The following is a 14,050-nucleotide window of genomic DNA, read 5'->3' as shown; positions in this document are numbered from 1 at the left end:
GATTGTCATAGAGAATTGTAATAGCTCCTTCACACAACCCACATTTGAGCACAATCTCATAAAGCTAGATGGCTTCTTCACAAGCACGATAGTTGTCATGTAGTCAACTTTTATAGTGGATGTAGTGACCACAACTTGTGGCTTGCTCATCCAATTGATGTTAATATCAAATAAAATGAAAATGTAACCATTGGTGGATTTCTTTCTATTGATGGCACTAGTCCAATATGAAATCCACAAATCCATGAATATTCATTGAGTGTTAGTTCCCTATAGTATCACCATGATAACAAAAAGGGTATTGAGGGCTACCTCACATATATCTGAAATCCTTTTGAACTATGTTCCAATGAACTTGTCCTTGATTAACCATGAATCAACTAAGGACTCCCATTGCTTGGGCAATGTATGGTCTACTATAGCTTGTAGGATACATTAAGCTCCCAACAACTCTAACATAAGTTACTTGAGTCATGTCCTCAATCTCACTAGATGAAGTTGAACACTTCTCTATAGAAAATTTTGTTCTCAATGAGATAGAAACACACAATTGTCTACAAGTTTCTATTTACAACACTCAATACACATATTTCCTATGGCCTAACCAAAGATTACTATTTACTATCTTTTGATCTCCATACCCAAAATATATTTGGTAGCCCCTAAGTCCATCTCAAATTTGTGTTGAAAATTGAGACTTAAAGTCACTAAGCACATACATATTCAAAAACAACATGTCATCAGTGCACAATGCAATAACAAGTAGTCATCCCATCATCCACCTTAAAATAGATGTATGGATTTGATTTGGATCTCAGATTTCCTAAAGTCAACACAAAAGAATTAATATTTTGGTACCACATCGTAGGAGAGTGTTTGAGACTATTCAAAGACGTTTTTAACTTACAAACCAAAGATTTTTAACCTTGCTATAATTTGCATGGTGTGATGGTTAAGTTGTGGTGTTGTTGTTCTTGCCACCAAGGTTCAAACCCCGTTGGGGTGATATCGTTGAATGTTTAAATGGGGATGCAGTCACCCATTTGTAACCTCACTAGTTCATAGCTCCAGGTCAAAAGCATTTACCCCTTTAAAAAAAAGGATTTTTAACCTTCTTCCATATAGTGCTCTTGGTGTGTCATTTATATCTCTCTCCAAATCACCTTGAAGGAAAGTTATCTTTGCATTCATTTTCCTTGTCTCAAGATCATATATTACTACAATAGATAACAAGAACCAAATGGAGATCAACTTAGCAATTGGAGAAAAAATCTTTTTATAATCAATTCCCCGAGTTTGATATTATCGGTTTGTTGTCATTTTATGACACCCTTGGTCCGTCAATGAGAACCGATCAAAGATATGTTCTATGGACTAGTGCTGCCTCAGTTGATCAAAGACAAAACAATGGAATCATGAAATATGAAGTGTTGTCTTGCTGGAACTCCGGAACCCCTAGGTTCCCAAGTTCCTAAGTCTTCTCTTCCTCAACCCCGGAACTTCGGAACCCCCCAAGTTCCCAAGTTCCCAAGTCTTCTGCGCCGAAACTCCAGAACCCCCAGGTTCCCAAGTTCCTAAGTCCTCTACCTCGGAACTCCGGAACCCCCAGGTTTCCAAGTTCCTAAGTCTTCTCTTCCTCAACCTTGGAACCCCCAGGTTCCCAATTTCCTAAGTCTTCTCTTCCTCAACCCCCAAACTCCGGAACCCCCAGGTTCCCAAGTTCCTAAGTCCTCTACCCCAGAACTCTGGAACCCCTAGGTTCCCACGTTTCTAAGTCCTCAATCCCGAAATCCCAAGCCTAAGTCTTCCCAACTTCGGTAACCTATGTTTTCGAAGTCTTCCCAACTTCCTTCCGGCTTGCAACACTTCTAGATGGCGTGATCAACTCTCAAGGCTCTTAATGCTCCAACAACTCTTGTGACTTGTACACCTTTTGTGGAGCTACAGGGGTGCATTTAATGATTTTTGTAGGATTTCCATCAAGAGAAGTACAGGGTCATGCTTATTTGTGGCTACTTATGTCATGCTTGCATGCTCTAACTTTGGAATGTCAGTCAATCCACCTTCTAGAAGTACCTTTCTTCTTGGGACTGCATTTTCAGGGTATGGCCAGGTTGCTTGCATGTACACAATGTCAGGTGCATTCACTTCCTTGCATTCCCTGACTGACATTTCCTTGCACACACAAGGGTCAAGGCTTCTCTCCCTTGACCAATGGTCTCTCTTATGCGACCAGTTTTCTATATAAGGTTGTTATGCCTCATTGTAAAGGGTTCTCTCCCTGCTGGCTTGAGCTATTCTATGCTCTTTCATTTCTCTTAAAGACTTGTATTTATCTTGCATTTTTGCAACTGTAAGTTTGGCCATTGGCCTTATAATGAATTGAAATCATCATTCTTTCCGTACTTCAACTTATGTATGTTGTGTATGTGTGCTTACCTTCATTGTAAGTTTATGTTTGTGGCTTTCTTTCACATATATGCTGTGTTAACCTGTTTTTGCATGTGACTTGTGGGAAACCTTCTCCCCTCTTGACATTCAGCAAGTCCTAACCTCCATACGTGCGTTAAGGTCATTCATACAACTGAAGTTTGTGCATCTCTTGGGTATTTCAGTTGATTCTTTGTGCCATTTTGGGTGGGGAGAGAAACATCTCTTATCTTGGTGCATCACCTCCTTTCATTTTAGCATTTCTCTCTTCCCTTTTCCTCTGCAAGCTGTTAGGATAGGTTTAGAAGTAAGATTTGAAGTGTTGAGTTGGTTCAACACCTGCACTTGGATTGAGAAGGAGGCCGATCTTCTCCGGAGATTCAACCCCCTTCCTTGTGCAATGTCCTACACTTTGGGGTGGTTTCCATGTTTCACAAGGTTGCTGAGTTGATAGCTCAGCAAGGGTGCAAGTTTTTGTGATAACACGCTTCACATCCAATCTAATCTTGTACTCCTCAACATTGCCATCAAAACCGATCTTCCTTTTCAACACTCTTCATAAGCAACAACTTTCCAATCATCAAACAGAGGTAATAAGTCTCATGTGATTTTTCTTTAATGCAGCCATGTCCTCATCGCCACTCTTCAAGACTTAGAATCATCCATACGCAATTACTCACTCATTCACAGTTTTAGGTTCAGCTATGCTCATAATCAAAGCTTGAATACATCTCCAATCAAGAGGATTATACTTGTTTGGTTGCTAAGAATAGCATATTGTAGATGTGAACTTCTTATTGTATACCATGTGAAAAGCAAATTTTGAGATCAGATTGAGGATGGACAATGAATAGGTTGTAAAACATATACTTAATAAAATTTGGAATTCTGCGGAGAATTGAACTATTTCAGCTCTCCTCTTCAGGTTCTTCATGAGCTTCTAGGTCAATCTTTTTAGTTTTTGGCTTTGTACTTCAGCTATATAAAACTTTCTTAATCATATGATACCAAAGGTTGTAACCTTTTTCACCAACACAATAACCAACGAAGATACACTCAACTAATTTGTTCTCCAATTTTGGATGCCTCTCCTTAGGCACATGAGCATATGACTTTAACCAAAAACACATGGATGTTGTAGCGAGAATTTTTTGCTTTATCATTCTATCCTAATTTCTATTCCAAGCCAGCTCCATTAAGCATATCCTAAGCCTCTCCATCAACATCCTAATCATTCTCTCTACAACTCCATTCTGCTAAGGTGTATATGTGTAATTGTGTCATGTTTAATGTACCTTTTCTGAAATAGGATTTAATAATAAATAATAGTAATTAAATTTTTTAATAATAATTTAATTAAAATAGAAATAAATAAATAATAAAATATAATATACTATAATTACAAGTTAATTAAGTTTAATGAAAAGTCAAGAGGCATGTTATTGTAAATGTTATTCAATTCTCAATTCAAAATGCAAGTTATATTCTAGTTTATCTTTTCTTTTAAGTATGTATTATCTATTTAATATGATAATTTTGATTATCTTCTTTTATATTGTAGGTGAGAGGAGCATTTATTGATTTCGATGTCCTTCTCACAAATGCCGATTGATATGTATATGCAAGCAGGGAGGATCAAGCAATGCCTTGACTGGTCATGTCTTTTAGACTTGACCGATCAAGACATTACTTGATCGCACCCTTTGACTCATTGTTGCAATTACCAATCGGTGTATGCTTTAATTAACAACCCGATGCCAATCGGGGTATACTTAACTTGCCACCGGATACCAATCGGTGTATACTTAACCCGATACCAATCGGTGTATGCTTAATTTGCCACTCGATACCAATTAGTGTATACTAGTTAATCCGGATAACCATTATTGTTCACTGTTTAATATATCAACCGATATAAATCGGAATACATTGGTTAACCCGATAATAATCGGTGATCACAGTTAATATGATAATCGATACTAATCGGGGTCCATACGTTATAGTGTAAACCGATATTAATCGGTATTCTATGCTATAGGATGATTATCGATAGTTAAGCATTGATCGAACTAAGTAGATTGAACATATACAAATGAAGAATGATCATCAAATGAAGGAACAATAGCTTGAAGTTTTTCATCATAGTTTATCGATAGGATAAATGATTGAATGAGAGACTTCATTTATCTCTCATTCAATCATTTATCTTACGGAAGCTATCATGCATTAACAGTTATGAAGAGTTGTGATTCCCTCAAACGTGAGGTATAAAAGGGAGGAGTTCATTTGACAAAGGACAAGAAGGAAGGGAAAAAAGAATAAAGCATAGGAATTAAGGAAAGGTAAATGGAAGGAGGAGGAATAGGAAGGAAATAAGGTAGTGCTTCTCTCAAAAGGTTATAATTATGAAGGTTGTGGCCATTGCGAAGGGTGGACATGATGAAGAGGTGTGACTCCTCACTTGAAGATATAAGAGGGAGGACAAATTCAATTAGAGAGGAGGCAAAAAAGAGGAAGGGAATAAAAGGAAGCAACATTTAATCTATAATCAGAAGTGTAGATCTGATTTGAATGATAAGGCAAGCAATGAGGAGATATGACCCTTAAAATTGATGTCTCTTTTCAAAGGGACGTGTCTCCTCAATAAAATATGAAAGTATAAAGAGGAATCATCCAACAATCAATCAAGGAATAATATCATACATATAATAATCAGCAAAGGGGCAATTTATCTATTGGGATAAGTCACCCAGTAAGAGCAGAACTAAGATATAGAATTCATTGTAAGTGAATACAAAACAATGAATTTGGAGATTCAATCCTAATAAGGATTATCCATTACTCATTGATATTAAAGAGGTAAAGAAATCAGTGATATCCCAAAAGGGGACATTACAATTGGTATCAGAGCATCGTTCTTGCTAGCCTAAGGGACAGAGAATAGTTGATGCAACTTAGCCAAGGGGCTCAAAGGGCTTTGGAAAGAGAAAGGTTTGTGCTTTAAATGCAAGGAAGAGTGGAGGCCAAGACATCTATGTGGAAGCCAAATACGTAATATAGAAGCAATGTCCGACAAAGAAACAAAAGGAAATCAAAGCAAGAAAACAAGGTATGATGAAGGAGATCTTAAGAGCATCAAATCAAAAGAAGGGACAATAAAAAAAATGGAGCTTTGTGTAGCAACAAATCTAGGGGCCCCCTCCTTGGGCTCATGGGAGTTAAAAAATGGGGTTAGGCCCTCTTTCTGGCTCTAAGTGGTTTATGAGCAGAAAGGCGGGGTTAGGCCCTCTTTTTGGCTCTAAGTGGCTTATGAGCGGCAAGGTAGGGATAGGCCCCCTTCCTGGCTAATGGGAGCAGACAGGTGGGGTTAGGCCCTCTTTCTGGCTTTAAGTGGCTTATGAATGGCAAGGTGGGGATAGGCCCCCTTCCTAGCTCATGGGAGCCAAAAGGTGGGGTTAAGTATTCTTTCTAGCTCTAAGTGGCTTATGAGTGACAAGGTGGGGATAGACCTCCTTCCATGCTCATGGCAGCAGAAGGGTGGGGTTAGGCCCTCTTTCTGACTTCAAATTTTGAAAAAAACACAATTTTTTTTAAAACCATAAAGTTCTATGCAAAATACAGCTACAAAATGTATCAAGTGAGTTTGGTGGGGGTTTATAGGTGGTGCTTCTCACAAGGTCAAGGGGCAACTTCTTTACACGTTCCTTGTGAATGAAGACCTTTAAAATCACACAGACCTTCATGGCACACACTATTTTTGATATTTTTTAAAAGGCCAAAACAATGCTTACAAAGTGAAAAAAAACAGAGTTTTTGGAGTGTTTAACCCATATTTTTTCTGCAGATTTGACATGTTGTTGGCATAGTGAGTCAAGTCAAACTTGGCAAGTTTTTCTAAATATTCAGCAGAAAATCTACGAGTAAAACCTACGAGTACTTGGCGACATGCTGAGTTTGCAATCTATGCAAAGGACCCTTAGTCTAACTGCACACAAATTCTTCATCATCACATTGAAATTTAAACAAAAAACCAACCCTTATATAACAATATGGAAGCTGGACAGTTGACATTACCATACGCAATTTCTATCGAACTCTAAAACTCTTGAACTGATGGTCATTTACCTATAAACTTGCAAACCAAGGAACAACCTTCCTGGTCCCTAGATAATAGCTTGAAGTGTCTTTGGGAAGGATTAAATGAGGAGAATCCTCAGCTGTTCTGAATGGAATATTCCCAAGGGACACAAACTTTGAAAGGAGCTTTTCACTATTGCCCAGAATAGGTGGAGAATTAGTATCATTGTAACCAGCGTCCTCCACAAAGATGGTCATTCCTTGAAGCTTGCGATGGAATAGCAGCAACCAACATTGGGAAAAGGCTCGTAGTTACTCCAGAAATATGAGAGTTGGAGAAGTATGCACAACAATGAAATGGGTTGCTTGTATTTTTACATTATACAAAGACCATTCTCTAGTTCTGCTGGCTGTGGAGCAGCTACCACATGGGACATGAAAACCTGTCTAATCCCAGTGAGTGAGACGTACTCTGCTCCATCTATTTCCCCTTCATCTCCAATGCTCTTGCTAATCTGCTGAGCGCTGCTCCCTTTACACTGAACCCTAGGTGACTTCCCACTCACCTTTCAACAAATCATTGTGTACACTAATCAACTCTTTTCATATTATAATATATATGGTTTTTTGGTCATAAAAACATGATAACGTTGTTGAATTACATTAATATATTGATTTACACAGCCTAGCGTCTCATTACATTTGGACATTTAATTATAATAAATATGTTATGGATTGGCAGTGTAGTTTGAGCTTCTCATGAGATGATCTTGTGAATGATCTCTTGGGTAGTGTTTTTGCTACATTTCATCTATAAAGAACTAAATTTAATTGGTGGGCCTGGTAGGCACTTGTTGATTTACGGGCAGCGGCACATGATTGTTGGCAGAAAACACACACTAACAACTAACAGTAGCTAAATAAGAGTAACTAAATACTCATTCACTGTATGGCATTGCTCATATTCAATGAAAACATTGTAGGCAGCTCCTTTAGGTGTTTCACTTAGGTACCTATTTCTTGATTATTTACTAACTCATTATTGGTTAAATTATTCACTTAATGACTGTTGCTTGGGGACATCTCCTTGGGCCTAAAACACCTGTCCTCGTTTTTGGGATGTCTCAAGGATGCAGGGACACCTCCGGGACATCCCTGGTCTGTCCCCTTTGAGCCAGATTTTGCAGGAAACGCCCCCGGAACCAGGGGATGCTGAGGCTTGACACCGGGGACGTCTGGCCATCTTGGGGATGGCAGGGGATGTGGGGGCAGCAGGGGATGTCTGGGACGTCCTGGACCATCCGGGGATAGCCGGATGTCAAGCCTCTTTTTAAAAACAAAACACATAAGTCTCTAGGTTTAATGTTTGTATGTTTGGGTATTCTGCCATTGGGGCTGTAATGTGATAAATTGCTGTTTCTGGACATACAGAGTTTTCTCTGTTTTTTGTTATTTGAATTTCATAAATATTGATAGTGAGAGTGGACCCTAACCTTTACTGATCAAAAGAAAATACTATAATCTATGTAATTACAGGTAATAGTCAATGTTGAGACATATTTTACAGGATGGATATGTCCTAATGATACTGACCAGTGGTTGAGTTGATACCAAAAAACCAAGAAATAAATATCTATTCCAATATTTGCATGAAGCTGATTGTGAGCAATGGGCAATGGGAAGAGATTAATCTAGAAGTTAACAACTTTAAATGGTTTCAGAAAGAAAACTACAAAATGTGTATTTGAATACAAGTTCTGCTGCAAACATCACCATGGAGGATAAGTTTATCCAAAGAATTTCTGAACAAGCTTGCTTGCAAAAGATATACAGGCTTTTGCTGGTTTTTGGACAAGAACCTGGCTTCGAGAAGGTCCTCAACTCTCCCAACCTCCTTCCTATACAGGGCTTTGGAAGAAGGAAAAGTTGAGGAAATAAATTCCTCCAAATAAGTATGTAAAAAATTCCTCTCCAACAAAACCAAAATAGAAGGAACTAGAAGTTGCTCCAATTAAAGTCTTCCGAGTTCTCCACTTAAGGATATAACTTGTATGCTATTTTTTAATGTCACATACATATTGAGAATGAATTTTTAAAGCACTTTGAACCAAGTAGTAATGTTTGAAATTTTGAATTAATGTCTAAATTTAACAAAAATGTTATATGCTAAGGTTCTGTAATGTATATATGCATGCTTTATCCATGTTTTCATATGAATATTTAAAATTTCCCTATATGCTTTAAATTTTTCCTATATTTTATATGGCCTTTCCCTTTGTTGTCCCCTAGCTGTCCCCAAAAATGGCTTGAAAAATCGGGGACATGAAAATGTGTCCCCACATCCCCCTATACTGGAAACTCGGGGTAACATAAATGATAATTGATTAGCTATATTTGTAAGATTGCCTATTTTGTCAGTTAATCATTTTCCTTGTATAAAATCTTATAAACTATAAACTCGTGTATCATTCTAAATCAAGCATATCTAAATAGATTTTGAGGAAAAATAAATTTCCCAATGTAATGTAGTTTAGTTAATTTCTTTTGGGAATTCAAATTATATTTCTATTTAAAATGCAATATATTCTTTCAAATGCTTGTTTGCAGGTCATGCATGCCCCAATTAACTTTTAAATTTTCCTTATTCTATTTCAGGTGGTTTTATGATGCACCAGAGGGAGTTTTCCGGCCGGTTAAACATTGACATATTTAATAATTAATTATGATGTATACTGGTGGGTGATGCCAAAGTCTTAAATTTCTGCTGATAGGTATGACAAAATCCAAAGCTTTAATGTACCAAAGCTGTTTAAAGTGATTTATCATTTGCATAAACTTTATGAATTTCGTATCCATTCAACTGAAATAGTGTATATTGAGAAAGTAGAGATTCCCGTTTTTACTCTGTAGCAGCACATGGGAGAATTTACTCTCTACCTATCATGGACTCCTGGGGGAACATTCTTAGAAATCATGTATTTCAGCTTTGCTCATTAATATTTGCAAACTGGGTAAAGGAGACCGAGCTTATGTAGAAAGAGAGGAATTAGAAGTAAACATCAAATCTTTGTTTCTCAAATAATTACTTAGTATGTGCCTTATGCCGTAATTTAATAAGTGTTTTGTGGCTTTATTTTGGTTGAGAATCATAGAGATTGAAACTAGAGATATAGTTTGTCAAACATTCTGCAGATTTGTGAGCAACTTTCTTGTTATGTAAGTGGCAATTTCTATGATGGTGGGTTCAGTCCTTAAATCAACTTGATTGCATTTCATTTACCATGTCTTTTGTCTTGCAGACAATTGTTTTTCCATGATGCTGTAGTTTCGATAATCAATAATCATAGCAAAAATGTGGGTCAAATACATCGGTTGATAACTAAAACTCCTAGAGTTTGGTTGATTGTCTCTTATTGAATATCTGTAAAAGTAGCTAGCTTATCTTTTTTGAGAGGAATTGGAACATATGCAATTTCACCCACTCCAAGAGGTACAAAGAGGATGACTAAAAGAATTGTGATCAATTCATCGGTGATCCCAATTGTGGGCACGTAAATTAAACGGGATTGGATTGTGTTACCTTTGACTATAGTAGCAAAAATCGTTTGGGGAAAAAATTGGCAAACCAAAAGTATATGATTTTTTGAAAAAATCGGGAAAAAATCAAAGAAAAATCGGATTTTAAAAAAACATAAAAAATAGTAGAAAAAGAGAAAAGCTATTTTTTAAAAAACTTAAGAGCATTTCCATAGGATAGAGATATAAAGAGCAAATAAAATAGAGTTTTAACCTATGAATTGTAGAAAATAAATTTTTGATGTTTATATTCATATTACTGATTATATAGGCAAATATTTGGTTAACTTTTTAAGAGGGCAGTCACCAAATACACCAAATAGTTGTCTAAGTCAGATCAAATATTAGGTAAGTCTATGAAGTAACTTTGATCAAAAGTTAACAGACAAATAGTCAAAGTGGAAACCATTTTGAACTGATCTAAGAATTTCATTGTGATTGAGGCAAGGAGTTTTGTAGGGTTTATTCAATATTTTAGAAAGCTTATCAAATCATATTCCACAATTGCAATGCTTATATCATAGCAACAAAAATCTTTTGGGGAAAAAATCGGCAAATCAAAAGTATAAGATTTTTTGAAAAAAATGGGTTAAAAATTGGATTTAAAAAAATTGTAGAAAAATAAACACAAACTACCTTTTTTGTAAAACTTAAGGGCATCTCCATAGCATAGAGATATAGAGAGTAAATAAAATAAAGTTTAACCCATGAATTGTAGAAAATAGATTTTTGTTGTTTATATTCATATTGCTCATTACATAGGCAAGTATTCATTTAACTTTTTACAAGGGCAGTCGCCAAATACACCAAATAGTTGTCCAAGTCTCAGATCAAAGATTAGATAAGTTTATGAAGTAGCTGATATCAATTTTTTTTTTAATTTTTGATGGAAACATGTCAGCATACATAGATGTTGACATCTCAGCCTTTACATAGCAGATTACAACATTTCAAGTAAGCATACATCTAAACTACAAGCCTCCTTCGGCTAAGCAACCATGAGCAGGGGGATCCCATCCGTCAAATTCACCCAGGGGTTGAACCTGGCCCAAACACGACTCCGGGGGTTTAAACCTTTGGTGGATGGCATCTATATCTCTTACCATCATCCTCATCAATTGTGCCCAACCAATTGAGCTACAACCCTTTGGCGAGATCAAAATTTATCAGACAGAGATCCAGCTATTGTTAGGAATTTAGTAAAAGTGGAAGCCATTTTGAAGTGATCCAAGACTTTCATTGTGATTGAGGCAAGGAGGTTTCTAGGGGCAGTTCAATATTTGAGAAAGATTATCAAATCATATTCCATAGCTGCAATGCTTTATATTCCTTGATGGCAACTGGTAAGTCTTTTATATGGGGTAGAATTCAATGAAGGCATTTGTTTAGCTGAAGTAAAAGATTAGCAAACCTCTGGTTTTGGCAATACCTAGCTTGCAGCTACTATTTTAGGTAGAGACAAATTTTAATGATTGTGTTTTAGAGGCTCTTTTATTACAACCATGTAAGCTTGTTTGTTGTCATTCAGATTTATTATGTGGAGCACTTTGGATATATTGCTCACATAATGAATTGTTTGTCTTTGTTTGAGCAAAAATTAACTATATCAACTATAAATTAAAAATCATATATCTATATCTATATATATTATATATGTCTTCGGGCTTTTAGTGTTGTGGTAGAAACACTCCATTGGTGAGGCAGCCACCAAGGTTCAAACCCCTGCGAGGCCATTGAGCTCGCAGGCTTTCTGCCTTTGTTGGGTTGGGGAATGATGAACCCCCTGAAAGTGGACAAAATAACAAAAAATTTCAGCGTTGATTCCATATTGACTTTGATTCCGTCTTGGATCAACCATTTCTAAGCAATTCAGTAATTTCATGAGCTTTTCTAGGGTTTTGCAAGTTTTTACAATGTATTTTTTAAACTTTTATTATCTTTTTGGGGGGTTTTTAACACGATTTTTACATGATTAAAATGCAAGAAATCATTGGAAATTCGGTCAACAATTGGTCAACGATTTTTTTTTGGGAATAAATCGGCTAGCTCCAGGATTCAGGATTAATCAGGTATAATTGCGTTTTTTGCAGATTATTACTTCCTATGACTATACACTCTAGAGATGAGTTGGAGCTTGAGAGTGCTATGTTCATGTATGGTATTGGAGTGGGTGGAGTGCACCCACTGAGGATGACATTTATGGTGGACCTGACATATACTTTGTTTTAGTCTTGAAAAAGTGCTCTGAAATTAATGTATGGTGGATAATTAAAAAATCATATGACATTGATGGTGCACCCTATAAAGTGTATTCGTATGAAAAAATCTTATCCATTAGTTGGAGTTTTTCATTAAATTTAAAATTTAAATTAATAAATTGTGGTTGATCTTTTTACTGATCATCATTATACTTAAATAGTTTTATGTTCACCTGATTTTCAAAAAATGATGTTTTTTATTGCACTTTTATTACTACCATTTTGTATCAAATGCAATGGAATGTAATTAATCTTGATACTGAGCAATTTTTTGCTCTAAGTTACCCATTTATGTGATTTCTTTTAAATGCACATACAAATATTTGAATAGCAAGATTAAGCATTAAATGTCAAAGAAAAAATGGCTGAGGACTTATGATTTCTTTGGTTTGTGATGCAGGCAATTTGTATTCTATACAGCTGGATATTTTTCTTGAGATGTGATGATTGCCATGCCACACCATTGGTTCAATGGTTGCAATGTTTGGTTATGTGCATCGTGATGTCTTGTGTAGCCTATAATTTCTTATATGTGACTTTTGCTACCCACAATACAAGAAGCTTCTCTTCCGGAGGGAGGTCAATATGAGTAAATTCTTCTGTATTTTTGAATCTGGGGTATTCATCTTTTGTTGCATTACAATTATTAATTACCATCTGCTCAAGTGAAAATACAATTGTCTAGACTCAAGGTGATGCTTTTATTTCACGTATTTCCATTTTACTGAAGCTGCATTCAAACTTCAGTCAGTTTATCTGCACAATCTGCTTGAGTGGATGCAGAGTTATTGAAAAAAGTGATCATGTGCACCTGTATATCTAGTTTCGTGAACTGCCTTCTGGATGTAGAAGAATCAAATACTGATATTTGATCTCATTTTGACCTTGTAATCATATTTTTTTGCAAATGCAAATTTGTATCAAAGCTCACAATTTGATAGCTGTTCTGATGGAGTCAATGCTTCAAGTTAAAAATATTTGATTTAAGTTTTTACCCAAATCTATGTTTGTGAGCACTTTCGAGCCTTCCAGCATAATTTTTGATTTAAGATGACATTAAAATTTCGTCCACCTTAGCATTCTTAGATGACATTAAAATTTCGTCCACCTTAGCATTCTTTGTTTATTGCCTTGGCAGTTCTTGTTTTTGGGTGTAATTAGAAGTAATTGGCATTGAAGCACAAAGATAATGGCTGGTTGTATTTTTATTACAAATTGAGTTCATTCTCCTTCATAGATGAAATTGCAGAGTTTAATAATGTTTGTACAATGTATGCCTCAAAACAAATAGTTATTAGAGGCTGCAATATTTATTTTTAACGAAGAAACTATATTATTTATACAAGATGATTACAAGAGAGAATTTGTTGACAAAATCAGACCAGCTTTGAAAAGTTAAATATCCAGCCATAACAATAAAAAAAGGCTGCTAGATATTGAGAAATTGATTTCTAATTAATTTTTTTTAGGGACCCTAAGAGTGACGGCCTCCTTGGCTGAGCGCCCACTTTGGTGGAAAGAATTTTAAGCAATTAAAATATACAAAATGTTGTTAGGGCCGACCTCATGAATTGTGGCATCCATTTTGGGGGAAGATAAAATTAAAATAAATGTTTATTACTTGCTGCTGGTCGACCTCTTGGAAGGTCATAATCGTTAGTGAAAAGGCATGTTTGAGGGGTATATAAGGAAGTTTATTGAGGGACATA

At 36.1% G+C, this 14,050-nt stretch overlaps 1 protein-coding gene across 3 annotated transcripts in view; it reads left to right on the top strand.

Moving 5' to 3' along the window:
* LOC131076516 (uncharacterized) overlaps positions 1–13,274 on the top strand; it is a 161,366-nt gene extending 148,092 nt beyond the window's left edge. For 2 of the 3 annotated variants that reach the window (XM_058013746.2, XM_058013747.2), the window contains 2 exons: positions 9,163–9,278; positions 12,742–13,274. In XM_058013746.2, the coding sequence (XP_057869729.2) occupies positions 9,163–9,211 (49 nt within the window). In that variant the 3' untranslated portion in view covers positions 9,212–9,278; positions 12,742–13,274. Of the gene's footprint in view, positions 1–9,162; positions 9,279–12,173; positions 12,349–12,741 lie in introns of those variants that run through there. The other variant, XM_058013748.2, reaches the window with a different exon arrangement.
* The last annotated feature ends 776 nt before the right edge of the window (positions 13,275–14,050 follow it).

The sequence above is a fragment of the Cryptomeria japonica genome, chromosome 3, assembly GCF_030272615.1.
Source record: "Cryptomeria japonica chromosome 3, Sugi_1.0, whole genome shotgun sequence".
In the NCBI taxonomy this organism is placed as follows: Eukaryota; Viridiplantae; Streptophyta; class Pinopsida; order Cupressales; family Cupressaceae; genus Cryptomeria; species Cryptomeria japonica.
This window is presented reverse-complemented; position numbering and strand designations above follow the sequence as displayed.